General features: G+C 45.2%; 1 protein-coding gene across 6 annotated transcripts in view; it reads left to right on the top strand.

Annotated features, from left to right (window-relative positions):
* The window catches only part of ERBIN (erbb2 interacting protein), a 232,946-nt gene that overhangs the window by 89,642 nt on the left and 123,348 nt on the right, over positions 1 to 19,956 (top strand). For 3 of the 6 annotated variants that reach the window (XM_050946862.1, XM_050946861.1, XM_050946860.1), the window contains 3 exons: positions 3,764 to 3,864; positions 12,484 to 12,681; positions 14,005 to 14,122. In XM_050946862.1, the coding sequence (XP_050802819.1) occupies positions 3,796 to 3,864; positions 12,484 to 12,681; positions 14,005 to 14,122 (385 nt within the window). In that variant the 5' untranslated portion in view covers positions 3,764 to 3,795. The remainder of the gene's footprint in view (positions 1 to 3,763; positions 3,865 to 12,483; positions 12,682 to 14,004; positions 14,123 to 19,956) is intronic. The other 3 variants (XM_050946864.1, XM_050946863.1, XM_050946865.1) reach the window with 1 other exon arrangement.

Below are 19,956 nucleotides of genomic sequence, written 5' to 3' on the forward strand. Positions count from 1 at the left end.
TGACTCATATCCAGTTTCTTGTCCACTGTAACCCCTAGGTCCTTTTCTGCAGAACTGCTGCCTAACCACTCGGTCCCTAGTCTATAGCAGTGCCTGGGATTCTTCCTTCCTAAGTGCAGGACTCTGCACTTGTCCTTGTTGAATTCATCAGATTTCTTTTGGTACAATCCTCTAATGTGTCTAGGTCCCTATGTATCCTATACTTACCCTCCAGTGTATCTACCACTCCTTCCAGTTTAGGGTCATCTGCAAACTTGCTGAGGGGGCAGGCTACGCCATCCTCCAGCTCATTTAATGAAGATACAGAACAAAACCAGCCCCAAGACCTGCTTTTGGGGCACTCCGCTTGATACCGGCTGCCAACTAGACATGGAACCATTGATCACTACCCGTTGACCCTGACAATCTAGCCAGCTTTCTATCCACCTTGTAGTCCATTCGTCTAGCCCATACTTCTTTAACTTACTGGCAAGAATACTGTGGGAGACCATATCAAAAGCTTTGCTAAAGTCAAGGAATAACATGTCCACTGCTTTCCCCTCATTCACAGAGCCAGTTATCTCGTCGTATAAGGCAATTAGGTTAGTCAGGCATGACTTGCCCTTGGTGAATCCATGGTGACTATTCCTGATCACTTTCCTCTCTTCTAAGTGCAAGAAGCAAGCCCTCCACAGACCAGGACACACCAACTCAGAATGACAGCAGACTCTCCCAGAACAACAGATGCAAAGCCTGCAGTGATCAGCACCCCCCACAACACACTTATCAAGATCCATGGGTCCTACATATGGTGTGCCTCAGGCAGTGCACTAAATGCCCCAGTAACTATGTGGGTGAAACCAGATAATCACTATGCTTTTGAATGAACTTGCACAGGAAAATGAGACAAAAACACCATCCGTATCACCTATGGGTGAACACTTTTCACAAAAGGATCACTCCATGTCTGACCTCCCAGTCCTCATTGTCAAAGGAAAATTGCACAATACTTTCAAAAGATGAGCCGTAAATTAATAAATTTGCTGGACACTGAAAATCATGGTCTTAATAAAGACACTGGATTTATGGTTTATTACAACAAGATGTAACCTACTAATCACTCTGTTTGTTCTATGCCAACAGGGATGTTAACGGGGCACTTGACCTTGAATGGTCCCGTAGATTAACAGGGGTTCTCATAATGGTTTTTTTGGGGGCCTCGGAGTGCGGCCACCAACTCTTGCTAGTTGCTGCTGTGACAATTTTTCCTAAAATATTTAATTAACTTTAGGAAAAACAAATATGCACATATACATATCCAAATCATAGTAATTTATTTATGTAAGGGTTTTTGCAGACTCAGTGATAAAAATAACGTACAGTTGTCTCTATTCTTAACTGGACAGAATAGAAACAAATCAGGTGCTTTGAATGTTCTTGTCTTTTTGTTGTTTCTTTTGCTTTTTTGGTTGCTTTTTTAAACACTTACGAGTTAGTAAGTACTTCTGTGAGAAGTGATATTTGTTTTTATATGTTAATATCACTTTTCATAGTGGCGGACTTGCTAGCAAGCTGGGAGGCAGCGAAAAGTGATATTAACAAACATAATGATATCACTTTTCACAACAGAATTCCTCAGACTTGGCAAGCTGGCAGACAAATTAAGCCCTGGGTAGGGAGGTAGGGCCAGAGGAGGTGAGGGGAATGGATGGGTTACTGAGGGAGGCAGCAGGTGCCTGGGAGATAGATCGGGGGGCCAGGTGAGGCAGCGGGGCCAGATGCAATGAGGTTGGGTGGGTGAAGAGCTTGGGGAAGCAGCAGCGAGCATTGGCAATGGAGTGGTGGTGAGCCTGAGGCTGGAGCCCTCTAGCCGTGTGACCAAAGTCCAGGGCCAGAAGACACAGTGGGGACCAGGAGTGATGGGTGGGTGCAGGGAGGAGATGGTGAGCACAGGGCTGGCACCTGTTGCTGCATGACTTTGGACCATGGTTATGGCCCCACAGCTGGACCCTGAGACCCCACAGTCGGGGGATGGAGCCTGCCACCCCAGGACTGAATCTGGAAACCCAAGCCCCACTGCCTTCAGGAATGTGGGGAACTTCCACCAGCTGCCTGCTTCTCTGGCTTTTGTGGTTCCAGAAGGGGGCAGGTCCAACCCCTGCTGATGGCTCTGGGGGAGGGGCTACTGCTTTCCCCCAATCACTGCCTAGGAGGCTGTGGCCGCACGAAAAGCACCTGGCAACCACATGTGGTTATGGTGGCTGCATTAGAGAAACACTGCCTTAGAATATGTGTTAACTGGCGAACTACTTAAGCTCAACTGTTGGTTCAGTTTTTAGCTGTTACAGTGAGTACCTTTCCCAGACCTGAGGAAGAGCTCTGTGTACATTGAAAGCTCATCTCTCTGTCACGAGCAGAAGTTGGTCCAATAAAAGATATTACCTCACCCACCTCATCTAATTAAAAAACGAACACAGTTTTCAAGTTAAAAATAAAGTTATTTGTGGATTACACGTATTTTTATTATGTATTAGCAAGTTAAAGCTGTTTTCAACTAACATTTTAACATACTACTATAGTAGGAACTGAGCCTGAGGCATAAGCCCTTGTATCAAAGGCCTGGTATGAGGCAGGACCTGCTTACAGAATTCGGCAAGAACAAGGCTAATATTGCAATAATACACATTCCTAAAAAGTGCTAGTCAGAGTATTCACAGAAAAACATCCCAATATCAAGTGGTACCAAAACATTCTGATATCAAGGATGGTATAGTAACATTCCCCCAAAATAACAGGAACACACTGATCCCACCTAAAAGATAAGGTCGGGATGACAGTATGTAATAGAAATGTTTTAATCAAACCAACATGTACAAAGTAAATAATAACTAGCTATGTCAGAGAGCAGTAACTACAGTAATTATGTCAAAGGATCAGTACTAACTTGTTTGTATCGGGATATAAAGATGTGTATCAGAGGGAGTATCTTTATCTGGCCTAGCAAAAAACGGAAAATCCCACTGTTCACTGAGCTAGTCCGTTGTTATGGGCATACATGTATTAGTGGTCTGCTAGAGTCTGCGGGATATCAGTACTGTGCTTTGTCAACAATAAACTTGGCCGGGTGTTTTCATCCCTTAACAAATCTTGTGGTCGTTGGGCAGTTCACTCAAGGTCTGCTGTGCCAGCTGTCTGTGCAGACCTGGGGCAGCACACAGAGGAAATACACATGCAGCCAGACATCTATCAACATCTAACTACTACTGCTTTATTGATTTTGTTCATTTTATCAGTATTTTTAAATGTATTTTGATGTTAGTATTTTATTTACTGTTGTCTGCTAAAATTGTCCCATCACTATAGTTTGTGAGGATCACCCACGTATCTTAAAATAAGTGCAGTTCTAAGTGCACTAGCTGTTGTTGTTTTTTTTTTTCAGGGACCATTAGCTAGTTGTGTGTGTCTGGAACCCATTATTCTCTGCCTAGTCCACTCTCTGTCTGAAAGGCTGTCTGTACTGGGGGGATGTGAGAAGGGAGAGAGAGGCACTCGTAACACTGACTGTGTTTCTGCTGGGATCTCCCTCATGCTGTCGGAAACCCCACCAGGAAATTTACGTGCAGTCTCCAGTACAAACTGTATGTTCATAGTGGTCAGATTTCTTACCAAAAAGTTTCCCTTGCAGTCGAACATAATAAAAGATCTCAATGCCAGAGTCCTCCCTGAAGATGATGATATCTAATGCCAGTGGAGAGATGATTATGCCAATCTTATGCCTTATCAGAGTCATTCACGATACAGGAAGACAGAAGGAGTATGGAGCTGGAGCCATCAGTCTTGCAAGGGGAAGTGGGGCATGCTATTATGAAAATGAAGCCTAGGAAGGTACATTGGATAGTTAAAGTACTAGCTTAATTGTTAAAAAAGCATTTGGTGACTGCTTTATGTATCTCATGGAAAATTTGCAGTGGTGTTTGGACGAAGGGAACCTTCATGGCCTTAAGAAACAATCCTATCATCTCCCTGATATTGCATGTGAGCAAAGTTGTGTTCTGCTTAATCCAGATATGCATTAAGTTTCATGATAAAAGTGGAACTACCACCACAAGAGAGAGAGACAAGGCACGTGATCAAATCATGAACAGCTGCTACATCATGGAAAAATGCAGGGACTACAGTCACCCATTTATGTGTTTCATTGACTATGCAAAAGCATTAGATATCATCCGATATGGCCATCTTCGGAGAACAGTGGAAGACATGGGGATTCCAAAGCATTTCATTGAACTCATTTTAAGTCTCTACCATGATCAGACACAGCACTGCGTGAACAGGAACAGGAGGCAGAGTGATTTTTCCCTAAAGAGGGTGTGAGACAAGGGTGTACTCTGTCCTTAAGCCTTTTCAAGGTGTAGGCAGGGTATGAGACGAGCTGTGGAAAGCTGTGACAAAATGGAAAGACCTGGGGTTTCTATTGGTGAATGCCTCTTAACTGACCTCAGATACAATGAATATATGATGTAGCACTTTGCTACAATCACTGATGCAATGCAACAAATGTTGGAGTTTGTAAAAACAATTAGTAAGGAATATGGACTGAATGGCAAAAAACAAAATGCCTGGATATTGACAGGATTAACAAAAATGCAAGCAGATGACATGATTAATGGTCAAGTTGCCGAAGCAGATAGTAGGTGGGGTTCTACGTATCCGACCAACAAGGCTGTTCTAAAGAAATTAGAAGAAGATTAGGAATGAGTTGCTTACAAAAGTTTAGAAAAACCATGGCATCTCATGTGGATGTGAATTGTGGAAAATAAATGCTGCTGACAAGATGAAAATTTAAGCTTTTGAGATGTGGTGGTGGCAACAAATGTTCTTGCGTATTTCCTGGTTCAAAACCTTCCTTCTTTCTCCCCCTCTCCCCCCAAATAAAAAATATTAATGGGCAATATTATTTATTTCTAATATTAGAAATCAGCAGGTGCAAATTTGTGTACTTTAGTCACATGAGGCATATAGATGAAAATAATTTCAAGAAAGTTAGGGAAGGAGTAGTGGGTGGTCATTGTAGTACAGAGTGACCAGCAAGGAAATTGAATAGATTGCTGTGTGCTTGAAGTTAGCAATAGATCAAGAAGGCACATTAAAATTCTACTATGTAACCAATATTCAGACATGAATAAATGGATTTTTACTTTACTTTATTCCAATCCCTGTGTACTAACTAGGCAAAGAGATTTGTCTTGATTTAAATAACAAAAAAGACGACTATACAAAGCCTTATTTTAATACTGCTGGACTTTTGTGTAAAATTAATTATTCAGTAAGGAACTCTGACAGCCTGTTTTCTACAAAAGGCTGCTTTTCCACCCTTTCATGTTAAATGGAAATTCAGGCACTATAATAATACTAACACTCATGCATGAGATTAAATAAAATTTGGAAGGTAAGGCATCACCACAAAATGGGTTCCAGATGAGCGAAGTGTAATTTGGAATATGTAGCAGACTAGATGTTCACATGATCAAATTTGTAACTGCATGAATTCAAAGGCGGATCATAGATTGCAGTTCTTCTTCGAGTGATTGCTCATATCCATTCCAGTTAGGTGTGTGTGCCGCGCGTGCACGTTCGTTGGAAGATTTTTACCCTAGCAACTTTCTAGAGTGGCGCCGCCATGGCGCCTGATATATACCCCTACCGGCCTGTCCGCTCCTCAGTTCCTTCTTACCGTTATGTCGGTCGTTGGAACTATGGAGTGCGGCATAGCTGTCCTCCACGTCCCTAGCTCTCCATTGTATCGTTGTTCTTCTAGTTGTATTTAGTTGTAGTTGTAGTTCGAGTATAGAATATTAGTTGATAGTTGTATTTACTTATTGTATATAGTTAGCGGGCTTGGGATCTAGCCCTCCCCGGCGCCGGGCTCATGCCCGGTACGCCGGGGTTCAAACAGTGCTTGGCCTGCAAGAAGCCGATGCCCACGAGCGATCCCCACGACTCCTGCTTAAAGTGCCGTGGGGAATCGCATATTTCAGAGAAATGCCACATTTGCAAGGCATTTAAACCAAGGACCAAGAAGGAGAGAGATCAGCGCTTAAAGACTCTCCTCATGGAAGCAGTGCTTAACCCTCCTTCCTCGACACCGAGTGCCGGCTCCGCTCCGGCACCGGACCGCGCCGGGCCCAGGAAAACGCCTCGGCACCGACCTTCCCTGGCACCGGGCCCTGACGCAAGACCTTCGACGTCCACCACTCCGACCAAGCAGACTCGAACGGAGCACCCGGCACCGACTACTGCTGCGGCACCGTTACCAGCGATTCCGTCGACTCCGGGCCCGGGGGGGTCCGTCGAGTCCGGTCCCTCACAGCTCCCCCATAAGATCCGGGGTCGAGCTAATGGTCCCCTCGACGCCTGAGACATTTTCCTCGGCTAGGGACCTGATAGCACTAACTGAGTCTACGCTGCCTCAACCCCCGGTGCCTCCAGTGCGGGTTCTACAATCTAAAGGCAAGCCTGTGGCCATGCAAGCGCCGTCTCTGGATTCACCGAGCCGGCACCGATCTCCATCGCGATCCTGGCGCTGTTCCTGGTCCCGTGGGCAGTCTCGATCAAGGCGCCGCTCGCAGTCCCGGCACCGCTCTCCGCGGCGGTACCGGTCGTACTTGCGGCACCGGTCCTCTTCACGCCGGTCCTGATACTCCCGGCACTGCTCTGGCTCGAGCCATCGCTACCGGCGCCAAGATTCGAGAAGCCGTTCCCAACGTCGGCGTTTCAGATCCCGGTCGACCTCCCGGCACCGTGCTGGTGGCAAGTCCCGGTCTCGATCCCGGCACTGCTATGACTCCCGGCTCCGGTCCCCGGCACCGAGGAGGTCTCCACTGTCTGGAGCGAGGGACCCATATCAGTCCCGTTCGGCTCCTCCCTGGCCTTCCTGACAACCGTCTGTCTCCTCCCAAGCAGACAGCGCGTACGCCATGGACACTGGCAGGCCTGCTGCTCTCTTCCATGATCCCCCCACCCCAGGAGCATGGACCACAACAGTGGGGCTTCTGGACTCCCTGGGCGTATCATCAAGCCCAAGGCCCTCAGCAGATTCCCCCGCGTTTGACGGCATCTGAACACAGGGCTCCGGAGGCCACATTTTCTCGTCCTCCTCCTTCCCCTGCAGAGGAGGGGTTGTCTCATCATCAGGACCCTGATCTCCCTCCAGAGTCGGATGCAGTGCTGCAGGCAGAGCCTCCTACAGATCCACTCCTGCCGGGTGTCTCCTCATCATCCTCCCCGGATGAAGCAGTGGCTGGAACGACATCCACCAGCCCTCCTCCGCTTGACCTTAGGGCGCATCAGGACCTCCTCAGGCGCGTGGCGCAGAATATGAACTTACAGGCTGAGGAGGTCTCAGAAATTGAGGATCCGGTGGTGAGCATATTATCTGCCGATACACCCAGTTGAGTCGCCCTTCCTTTCATCCGGACCATTCAGGCCAATGCCAATACCATCTGGCAATACCGGCTTCCGTTCCCCCCGCTGCACGCGAAGTGGAGCGCAAGTACATGGTGCCCTCGAAAGGGTACAAGTGTCTATATGTTCACCCGCCCCCGTGCTCCCTCATCGTACAACCTGTGAATGAGAGGGAGCGCCATGGCCAACAGGCCCCGGCACCAAAGTCTAAGGAAGCGAGGTGCATGGACCTGCTCGGCCGAAAGGTCTATTCTGCTGGCGCCCTCCAGCTTCGGGTGTCCAATCAACAGGCTCTCCTTAGCCACTACACTTACAACACCCGGACGGCAGCGGACAAATTTAAGGAGCTGCTTCCGCAAGATGTGCATCAGGAATTCTCTGCTATCCTTGACGAGGGCAAGAAGGTAGTGAGAACTTCCCTACAAGCATCTCTGGATGCTGCAGATTCAGCTGCCAGGACTCTAGCTTCTGGCCTTACCATGCGCCGCATTTCCTGGCTACAGGTCTCTGGCCTCCCTCCGGAGCTCCAGTATATCATCCAGGATCTCCCGTTTGAAGGCCAGGGCCTGTTCTCAGACAAAACTGACCCCAGGCTACAAAGCCTAAAAGACAATAGGGTCATTATGCTCTCTCTGGGGATGCATACACCTGTCACCCAGCGCAGACCCTTCCGGCCTCAACAACAACGCCGGGCCCTACCCCCAACCCCAGCAGAGGCAAGACTTCGCCAGACAATGAAGTAGAAATGGCCGACGTAGACAATCGGGCAACCAAGGAGGACAAAACCGGAGTTCCTCCATGGCTCCCTCCGGCCCGAAACCTTCATTTTGAAGGTGCACCCGAGGGTGCTGCACCAGTTTCCCTCACGGATCCGTCCCCTCCCTTTTCCAACCGTCTTTTGTTTTTCCTCCATGCGTGGTCCCAGCTAACATCCGACCGATGGGTCTTACGCACGTTGCAACTTGGATACCATCTGCAATTCGTTTCGCACCCTCCCTCGTCCCTCTTCAGGGACCCCTCTCACGAGCAACTCCTCCTTCAGGAGGTGCAAACGCTCCTCACCAAAGGAGCCATAGAGGAGGTTCCAGAGAGCGAGCGGGGCAAGGGGTTTTATTCCTGTTACTTTCTGATCCCCAAAGCCAAGGGAGGCCTCAGGCCTATCCTTGACCTGCAGGAACTCAACAGATACATGGTGAAGTTGAAGTTCCATATGGTATCCTTGGGGACCATTATCCCATCCCTGGATCCTGGAGACTGGTATGTCACCCTCGACATGCAAGACGCCTACTTTCATATAGCCATCTTCCCGCCCCACAGATGGTTCCTTCGGTTTGTGGTCAACTGCCGCCACTATCAATTCATGGTCCTCCCTTTCGGCCTCTCTACGGCCCCGAGGGTGTTCACCAAGTGTATGACTGTAGTTGTCACCCACCTTCGTCGCAGTCACGTACATGTATTTCCATACCTCGACGACTGGCTGATAACGGGGATCCTCCGAGGCACAAGTCCTCAGCCACGTCCGCATGGTCAACAGACTTTTCACGAGCTTGGGTCTAATCCTCAATGTAGAAAAGTCAACACTAATCCCCACTCAGAGGATAGAGTTTATTGGAGCCCTTCTGGACTCTACTCTGGCCAGAGCCGTTCTTCCTCTATCAAGGTTCCAGACCTTGACGGCCATCATACAACGACTACAGGCAGCAATACGCACTTGCCTAACTCTATTGGGCCACATGGCGGCCTGCACGTTTGTCACGGGGTGTGCGCAGCTTCGCATGAGGCCCCTCCAGTCCTGGCTCATCACTCAGTACCGTCCGGCCAGGCACCCTCTGGACACTATTGTCACCATCCCCCAGGACGTATTAGGTTCCCTGCAGTGGTGGCTGGATCAGTCCGTGGTGTGCGCGGGGCTCCCTTTCCATCCACCTCAGCCCTCGGTGTCCCTGACAACGGATGCCTCAGATCTAGGCTGGGGGGCCCATCTCGGAACCCTGCGGACACCTCACGAGCTGACCCTCCACATCAACGTACGGGAATTGAGGGCGGTCCGCCTTGCTTGCCAAACGTTCCGTCATCAACTTCAGGGCCGCTGTGTCTCGGTGTTCACCGACAACACAACGACCTTGTATTATATAAACAAGTAGGGCGGCACGAGGTCTTTTTCCCTGTGTCAGGAGACTGTGAGGCTCTGGGACTTTTGCATAGCCCACTCCATTCACCTCATCACATCCTTCCTTCCCGGGGTTCAGAACATGCTGGCGGATCATCTAAGCAGATCCTTCCTTTCCCACGAGTGGTCCCTTCACCCGGACATCACCCTTTCGCTCTTCCGGAGGTGGGGATGTCCCCGGATGGACCTCTTCGTGTCCCCGGGGAACAGGAATTGCCAGATGTTCTGCTTCTTTCACGGCCTCGAACCGGGTTCGGTAGTGGACGCCTTCTTTATTCCGTGGACGACGCACCTGTTCTACGCATTCTCCCCGTTCCCGCTCGTCCACAAGGTCCTTCTGAAGGTGCGCAGGGACAGGGCTCGCTTGATCATGATAGCTCCAGCGTGGCCCCGTCAACATTGGTACTCCATGTTGCTGGACCTGTCTCTGGCCGACCCTGTCCCCCTGTCTCTTCACCTGGACCTGATCACTCAGGACCACGGCAGGCTCCGTCACCCAGACCTTCAATCGCTGCACCTCACGGCGTGGCTCCTGAGTAGCTGACCCGGTCTGAAATGCGTTGCTCTACCCCAGTGCGTCATGTGCTCCTGGAGAGCAGGAAGCCTTCCACCAGAGCGACGTATTCGGCCAAATGGAAGCGCATCACGTGCTGGTGTGCTAATCGAAACTTCCTTCCCTATCCTTGACTACCTCTGGTCCCTCAAACAACAGGGCCTAGCGGTGTCATCTCTAAGGGTTCACTTGGCGGCCATTTCCACCTTCCGCCCAGGAAGGGATGGCCGTTCGGTGTTTTCTCACCCGATGGTGACTAGGTTCCTTAAAGGTCTGAAGCGTCTTTACCCACAGATTCGCTGCCCCGCCCCCACCTAGGACCTGAACCTGGTTCTGGCCCAGCTCATGTCCCCTCCGTTTGAGCCTTTGGCAACTTGCTCTCTTCTCTACCTCTCCTGGAAGACCGCCTTCCTTGTGGCCATCACCTCCGCTAGACAGGTATTGGAGCTCCGGGCCCTCACGGTAGATCCCCCATATACTGTGTTCCACAGGGACAAGGTGCAGCTGAGACCGCACCCAGCCTTTCTCCCCAAGGTGGTCTTGGCCTTTCACGTTAACCAGGAGATCTTTCTCCCTGTCTTTTTTTCCCGAAACCCCATTCGTCCCGCAGGGAGCAGCAGCTTCACTCACTGGACGTACGTAGGACGCTCGCCTTTTATATAGAGCGAACCAAGCCATTCCGCAAATCTCCCCAGCTCTTTGTGGCGGTAGCGGAACGTGTCAAAGGTTGCCCGTCTCATCTCAAAGAATCTCCTCGTGGGTGATGTCCTGTATCCGAGCCTGTTATGACTTGGCTCATACCCCTCCGGGCCACGTGACTGCGCACTTTACCAGGGCTCAAGCCTTATCGACAGTTTTCTTCGCCCACATACCCATCCAGGAGATCTGTAGGGCAGCGACCTGGTCCTCCGTTCATACTTTCGCTTCCCATTGTGCCCTGGTCCAGCAGTCCAGAGATGACGCGGCCTTCGGCTCCGCCGTGCTCCACGCTGCGACTTCTCACTCCGACCCCACCGCCTAGGTAAGGCTTGGGATTCACCTAACTGGAATGGATATGAGCAATCACTCGAAGAAGAAAAGACGGTTACTCACCTTTGTAACTGTTGTTCTTCGAGATGTGTTGCTCATATCCATTCCACACCTGCCCTCCTTCCCCACTGTCGGAGTAGCCGGCAAGAAGGAACTGAGGAGTGGACAGGCCGGCAGGGGTATATATCAGGCAGCATGACGGCGCCACTCTAGGGGGCGACCTGCCGGCCCGCCGGAGTTGCTAGGGTAAAAATCTTCCAACGAACTTGCACGCGCGGCGCGCACACCTAACTGGAATGGATATGAGCAACACATCTCGAAGAACAGCAGTTACAAAGGAGAGTAACCGTCTTTTACCTTTTGCACCGCCAAAAAAATAAAAGTGGAGTTCATTGTTTTCCATCCAAATCTTTTTCCTATTGGCTATTCATTTACTTTTAAGAAGTAAAACAAATGTTTAATGGCTTTTGTGGTAAAATATGTATTTTATGAAATTTTCCAGGCCGCAGGTGGAATTGCAGAAAATGAATAGAATTCCTGTGTCAGAGCACCTTTTTAAGTGTTTCTTTATAGTGCAATTTTTAGTGGCAGTCATGTTTGTAGTTGGATCAATTTACAGAAACCATACTGATTCATTATCTAGGTCCTACTTTTTGAATGAGGGTGTAGAATCCTAGAAATGCATGGCTGGAAGGGACCTCAAGGTCATCCCCAGCAGGTGTTTGTCTAACCCATCTTAATGCACCCGCGTCCTGGCCCCTGAGAGAGCACCTGCCGAAAAGCCGCAGCGGCATTTTGGCGGGGACACCTCTAGATGACGCCGCTTGCCATCGACAAGTGACGTCATCAAGAGGTGTTGCCCCCAAATTTCGGCAGCAACGCCTCTCGCTGACGCCGCTTGCCATCGACAAATGACATCATCGAGAGGCGTCGCTCCCGAATTTCGGCGGGGATGCCTCTCAGTGACACTGCTTGCCGTCGACAAATGACGTCATCGAGAGGTATCGCCCCAAATTTTGGCGGGGACGCCTCTTGATGACAGAAAGGTGGGGGACCACTGATCTAACCTATTCTTTAAAATGTCCAGTGATGGAGATTCCACGACCTCCTTTGGAAGCCCAATCCAATACTTAACCATCCTTATAGTTAGAATGGTTTTCCTAATAAAAATTATTAAAAAAATGTAAAAATTCTAAACTTTGTGTCTAATATGCTGTTGAGGTAAAAAAAAAAAATATTAGTTTCTCGAAGTCTAAAAATATTTCAGTAACCTAATTTTTGTTTACAGTGCCTGAAAATGACAACAAAGCGCAACTTGTTTGTGCGGTTGGTGCCATGCCGCTGTCTGCGTGGAGAAGAAGAAACTGTCACTGCACTTGATTATTCTCACTGCAGCCTGGAACAAGTGCCGAAAGAGATATTTACCTTTGAAAAGACCTTGGAAGAACTCTATTTAGATGCAAATCAGATTGAGGAGCTTCCAAAGGTATGATGTTGGAGTTTGTTTTTTTGTGAGATGTATTAACCCTGTTACTTGACTACATCTATACTATACAGCAGTAGAGTAATAATTCTAAAAGTCTGTTGTCATTGAGGGCCCTCGTAGGTGACCAACTTCCATTTTCAACTCACCAGTTTAAACTTCTTAATAACTGAAGACTTTGGGACTTGTTCCATGACTTGTGGTTGAAACAATGAAATAATGTGAGCAATGCAATCCAGTGACTTCTCACTCATACTCATGGCAGCTGTCGTGCTAGTCACTAAAAGGTTAAAGTAAATCTTACCTAGTCCAAACACATTCTCACTATTCAGCCAGTGCTTCCTCAGAATTCTTTTTAAACATAAGTGAGGGGAAAATATTGCAAAAGAGAACATAATGAGTGGTAACTTACTTAAGATTGTCAGGAACCAAATCTTCAGCACCAATGTTATGCACTATTTGATGACAGATGACAATATTAATCTTTGGAGGAATTATTGTCCATGGACAATGGATTATCTCTGGCCTACCTGTCATCTCCTGTTTGCTATTGAAACATTGACCCTCGCCTCTGATCCTCAGATTGTCTTGACTGCCCATTTGTAAAGTTTTCCAACAGGTATTGTCAGGCTTTCTCCCATATGGGAAGAACTCTCCATAAATACCTACGAAATCACTTTGTAATCCTTCAAATCCTTCCTTAAAACTCTACTTTGCTGTGATACGTACAAAAACCTTGACAGTGCTTAGGGAGAGAGTGCTGTGACCACTGCTTAACATACTGGTCAGCATCATTCCATTGTTTGCTTGTGCTTTCCCCCTCAACTTCATCTCTTTGTATTCACCAGTTTTCTCTTGTCTTATAGGTTGATTGTAAGCACTTTGGGGTAGGGGCCATCTTTTCATTATATGTTTTGTACAGTGCCCAGCAAAGTGGGGCTCTGGCTCTAGTCTCTTACTCCAATACAATATTTTTTTTATCTATAGGTTTGAGAATTGTCAGGCGTTTTGACTTTGAAAAGTAATTTTAGTATTCCTCATTACTACATATTTGCTCTAGCTAATGACTTCTGAAGCATTGGAAGACGTTTGTAGAGAGCATCTAAGATAAGTATTTCCCACACTTTGCTGGCTCTAGACAGTTACAGCTTTTCACTGATGCACATTTTGTCATTCAGTAATTCACTAAATTTACAACAAAAATTGTTTCACAAATATCCTGTTTTTTCTAGTGAGAAGGTCAGAAGTTAGAAAGGATTAAAAACTAAAGATATATAAAGAAAACTGAAAGATGCTCAGTCACTTTTTTTCCCTTTGTTTCAATAGCAACTTTTTAACTGTCAATCCCTGCACAAGCTGAGTTTGCCAGACAATGATCTAACAACATTGCCAGCATCCATTGCAAATCTCATTAATCTCAGGGAACTGGATGTCAGCAAGAATGGTAAGTTATTTTATTTGTTGTTACGATTTAGAGAAGCGAAAGGGCAAAATGGCATGAATATACAGAATCACGGAGGCAACTATTACTTTCAGAAAACACTTGTCTTAATATTAAATATAAATCACCAACCCAAGTGACTGTCAAACTTGCTGTATGGAAGAACGTTGATTGTAACATGTCTGTGTGACATTTATTACTTTCAGAGGTATAAAAAATAAAATAAACTGTTTAGTTTGAACTTTGTGGTTCAGTACAAAAAAAAAAAAATGAATAGAGGAATGAAGTACACCAATCCTGCAAACTTAAACATACACACACTGAACTGCACTACCACAAGTTGGCTCATTTATTTTAAGTGGCCAAAGCGCAAAGCATGTGCATAATCGTTTATAGAATCGGGGCTGTAAGTAGCAGTCTGAAGTCTGAAATACTGAGATATAAATCTCATCACTGGTAACAGGCACAGAATAACCAGGAGCTTGTAATAATTATCATTATTGGTTTACTGTATATCGTTTCAGCAGTAGATTCCATTTGCTGAATCCAAATATAAATGGTTTATTTTGCTTAATACTAACAAAATTAAATGCTATAAACAGCCAATTCTTAATCTAAAAGGAAAGTCAGAAATCTGAATGTTCTCGATTGGATTTTGTGGTTTTTAAAATATTTATTTTAAGGGTGGTGGGTTGTTTGTTTTGTTGGTTTGGTAGTTTTGTGCAAACAGGAGCAAATTCAAACATTTCATATTGTGAGAGCTGGATTAACACAGGGGCTTTAGAGGCTGCATTCCTGGCCTAAGGGAGGCCCTGGTGCAGCAGGGCTCAGACAGGATGCCTGCATGCCATGGCCCCACACTGCTCCTGGAAGCGGTCGACTGCTGGCATGTCTCTGTGGCCACGAGCCCAGAAGGCGGCTCCGCGCACTGCCCTCGGCCAATGGGAGCTTCAGGGGCGACACTTGTAGGCGCTGGCAGCACATGAAGACACGCTGTCCTCTCCCCCAAGGGGCGCGCAGGGATGTGCCAGCAGCTGGCCGCTTCTGGGAGCAGCGTAGGACTATGGCAGACAGGCAACCTGCCTAAGCCCCGCTGCGTCATCGGCTGGGAGCCGCCTCCTGGCTGGAGCATGCCCCTTGCACTCCCTCCTGCACCCCAACCCCCCTGCCCCAGCTCAGAATCCCCTCCTGCACCTGAAATCCCTCCCAGACCCCGCACCTCTCACCCTCTCCTGCACCTCGACACTCTACCCCAGCCTGGAACCCCCTTCTGCACCCAAACTCTCTCCCAGAAAGAAACTAATATAACAGCTGTTCCAAGGTAAGAAATAGGCTATTTTTAATTAACTAAATTCTACATGTTTTAAGACTGAAATGTAACCACAGAACGGCTTTATGTTAATTAAAAAGCAAGTTTGATATAGCGTTAATAGCCTCGATGCCATAATTGTGATCACTTTGTTTTAAATTATGAAAAAGACTTGTATATGGGGACCCCACAAAATCTAATAGCCCCAGGCCCACAGGAGAGTTAATCTGACCCTGCATATTGTTAGCAAACTTGTTTTTCTTGTTTATAGGAAAAAGTGGTGTGCCTGATCAGAAACTAAATTGCTGCGGAATACAGTACAGTATCACCTCATTAATTCACTTTAATGATGGGAGACCTATTGCAGATTAACATGCTTTGCCTTAATTAACATTCTTGTACATTGCATAGCAATATAAAAAAATAATTACAACAGGAAGTTGGATTTACCACAATCACAGTGAAGTTTTCTCAGCTTAGATTAATGATTTTGTTTGAAAACTGTTAACAAAAACATTCAAAGCCCGAGCGAAGTTGTTGCCTTTCCAGAGAATGAATAAAATCATCATTTAATCTGAATCTTGGCATCAAAGTGGAAAAACTACAGGATATAGAATGTTTATTACAATATGCAAACATAGCCAAATAGGAGGATAAAATTGAACTTGTGCATATGAAGCCGGCTAGGGAAATTGTAGGCATCTGTTTTGTTCATATCTCTTTCCTGAATGTCTCTAATAATGTCCAGAGTTCTAAAGAAAGGAGAGATCCAAGTGTCAGATTAGTCATGTTAAAGAGTTTTTTCTGTTTATTTAAGCTAGTTATTTCTGCACAATTCCATAATCTAGTTGTATCAGATTTATTACTTTATTTGGACAACATGTCCATTCATCCAACTCTAACTCCACAGAGGGTTCCTCCTTTTAAAAAAAAATAAAAAAATAAAAAAATCTTGTTATGGAAATATTGGTTTTCCCCTCATTGCCCTTTGTGACCAGCTTTATATTTGAGCTATTTTATTATTAATTTTCTAATGAACACAGCATTTTTATTGAAATATAGTAACTTGATTGTTGTTACTCTGTTCCTGGCACAAGTGAATTAATAGTGTTAACTAAATAAGACCATCCTTAAATACTTCCACTATGACAAGAATGATAAGTTAAAAGAAGTGTTCTTCTATCTAGCCTGAACTTCTGAAAGGAATAACTGTTTCCAGTATAGCAGTTATTAAATGATATTTAAATTAATCAAAAGGTTTTCTTTGTTTTAGTACTAAGGCTAAAAAATTACTCAGCTCACAGACAAAGGGCAACTGATCAGTTACCAGCTGTAGATAGTTATCCATCCAAAATAATGCGACCTTTAACTAAGCGTACAAAGATTTGCTCAAAGAACGTTTGTTACTGAGGCATAAAGTATTATAAGGAGGCAGTTAGGGTGACCAGATGTCTTGATTTTATACGGACAGTCCTGATTTTGGGGTCTTTTTCTCATATAGGCTCCTATTACCCTTCACCCCATTTCCCGATTTTTTCACATTTGCTGTCTGGTCACCCTAGAGGCAGTAGCTGTATAATTTGGTATTTCAGACTGTGAAATAATTTTTGTATTTTAAATGTTATGGGCTCAGTAGTAGCTACTTCATAGTTAAGACTGAAGTTAGCTTCCTATCATAAAACCTAATTTTCAGTTACTCACCACAATTTGCACTCTTCCATCCCCAACCAAAAAATCCTCACCAATCTTCCTGAAATTTTACATGCAACATTTTATCCTTGGACAGACTTTTTCTAGGAAGCTTGGTAAAAGCCAGAAAAGGAGTTTGTCTCTCCCCTTTCATTCTGGCTGGTGAGATAAGTTCCCTCCAGAGTGTGTGATAAATTTGAAGCTGTCCCAGGCTTTTCAATTTGCTGTGTAAAAAAAGGGGGAGATTTCCCTAGCTGCAGTTACTGCAAGGGGGGAAGTTCTGTTGGCTCCCTCTTGTATCCTCAAAGCTTATTCCTGGCAGTTAGCTAAGTTTTGTTGTAAATATTAAACATGTTTCAAAGGTTATACCAACCAATGAGAATGAATCTTATACAATCAAAAAATATGATTACATTCAATGATTTAAATCAAGGTTTCCTATTGTCTAATTTAAATAATTTAAATTAGGGATTCATGTAAAATTTGATTTTAAATCTACCCTAAGGGTAGGATGCCCAAAATTTGATTTACTTTTACTTTTATATTTATATTTAATATTTAAGCAAGCATAAACCCCAAACCCCTGAAATGTACCTTTTTTCTAAAATAAGACAGCAGTCCAACATTCATAAACAATCCTGATAGGACAAACCAGTATATATGTACAATTAAGACAAGACAAATTGGTAAGGAAAAGAATATTTCAGAACTTTCAAATAGTGCCTAAAAAGCTTTGTAAAATCCAGGCAGTTGTGGTGGTGTGAGGGGGAATCTTGGTGTCCTCCAGTAAACCATCAACAGGATAGTATTTGATGGATCATTAACATCATATACATTCTGGGAGGCAGTCTTACTGGTTTTGCCAACTCAGGGTAAGTTCAAATGGGTGAATCCAGTGCAGACTGAGATTGTGTGAACTTAATGAACTTTTAAAAGTATCTTACAAATTTTAAAAATATATATTAACTCCTTTTCTCCATAAATGAAACCCACGTTTTTAAGGCATAATCAATGAAAACAAACGAACAGGTTTTTCTAACAAGGGAAATTTGTGCTATGCAAGCAATGGTGAGGAGATCCAATGAAAGATTTAGTTTATATATATACTGTTGTTTTTCTGTCCAGTCACTTAGGCCATGTCTGCACTACCAGGTAATATCTTTTAGTGGACTAACTTGTCTCTCTAATATCCTGGGACCAGCACGGCTATTGCATACAACAGTGTCTGCAACAGTCTTATGGCCCAGGATAACACAAAGTGCTTTGAAGTAGGATTTACTTAAAATCTAAATATACATATGCCGTTTCTTTGATATTCACACACACATTCACACTTTAAAAAGTGCAGAGGGAAAATAAATAATATTGTGGATGTCTTCACTAAGGAAAAAAAAGTGTTACTTAAAAAGATGTGTCTTCGACTTGCATGGTCTTAGCTTCAGGGCTAGGACTGCAGTTCAAGGATCAGATAGTGTCATCTGGTTGATATCTCAGCCGATGGGCTTTCTTGGACTCTTGACTAGACCAGCTGCTGTGGCCTATGAAGTCTTGGTCTCCTCCTTCCTTCAGCTAGCTTCAGGACATCAGACACACTTTCTTCCATGTTTACTTCGATCTTTAAGGTTGCAACTTCTGAGTAGCTCCACCCCATGACAACTCACTGGAAATCTTCCAATCAAATTGGGATTACAGGCCTCATACCGCAGTAACATGATCCACTCAGAGTTGTTGGGTGAGCAAGCTGACTTTTAGATCATCTGAAAAGTGTTTTATTGACAGTTCTATGATACTATATACCACCAACTGCAAGTACAGGTGTCCTGATAATACAAAAAACATGGAATCAGTAGGGGAGGACTTAGAAGTGCTGAAAACCGCTTCTCTTAAATTTGGGGTGCCAGAGATGCAGCTGGTCACATTCCTTCTTAGGCTTCTATATGCTTTGTGCAGGATCAATGGCTATTATTGTTGTTCTTAATCTTCATCCATACTTCCAATCATGCATCTTTTCACTCAGCATTTAAAAAATTATTCTGGGCCTTGCTGGCAACATAGGGAAACTTTACTATTTTAGCTTGGTAAAAAGTCACTTTTTGGCAACAGAGCTCTCTCTTAAGCAATACAATTAAAGGTTGTTACAAAAACTACTTCTGTTTTTTTGTTGCATAGGCTTAGGTCAGATTGGCCTATTTGGCTCACATCTGTTCAGAATATACTTGTTAGTGGATAATTTTGCAATCTAAGAGAAGGTGACCATGATTTGGTTTTTAATAGTATTGAACTGGACAGGTGTTTAATAATATCCTTACGTGATTAATGGAAGTATCAGCACACTATTGCAGGCATGTAATGCTGTACCTCTGACTGGATTTGCTGAGCAGAAATCTGTCATTTCATCAAAGGTAGATTTTTGAAAATTTGAGTAGCAGGACCACTAGGAAATGTACTGAGGAAACAAGGAAGTAGAAATTGTTGGAACAACCACGTTTTGTGCAGTGCTTAGTAGAGCAAACATTTTTGTTCAGTTAACACTATTCTGTCCTTCATGTGCACCTAAGTTCAGAAAAGTTCAGGAAGTTAGAGAATCTTGAACCTTGAGTCTGTTAGTGTTGCAAGCACACAGATTCATAGATTCATCGACTCTAGGACTGGAAGGGACCTCAAGAGGTCATCGAGTCCAGTCCCCTGCCCTCATGGCAGGACCAAATACTGTCTAGACCATCCCTGATAGACATTTATCTAACCTACTCTTAAATATCTCCAGAGATAGAGATTCCACAACCTCCCTAGGCAATTTATTCCAGTGTTTAACTACCCTGACAGTTAGGAACTTTTTCCT

This window comes from Gopherus flavomarginatus, chromosome 3 (genome assembly GCF_025201925.1).
Source record: "Gopherus flavomarginatus isolate rGopFla2 chromosome 3, rGopFla2.mat.asm, whole genome shotgun sequence".
NCBI classification, from domain to species: domain Eukaryota; kingdom Metazoa; phylum Chordata; order Testudines; family Testudinidae; genus Gopherus; species Gopherus flavomarginatus.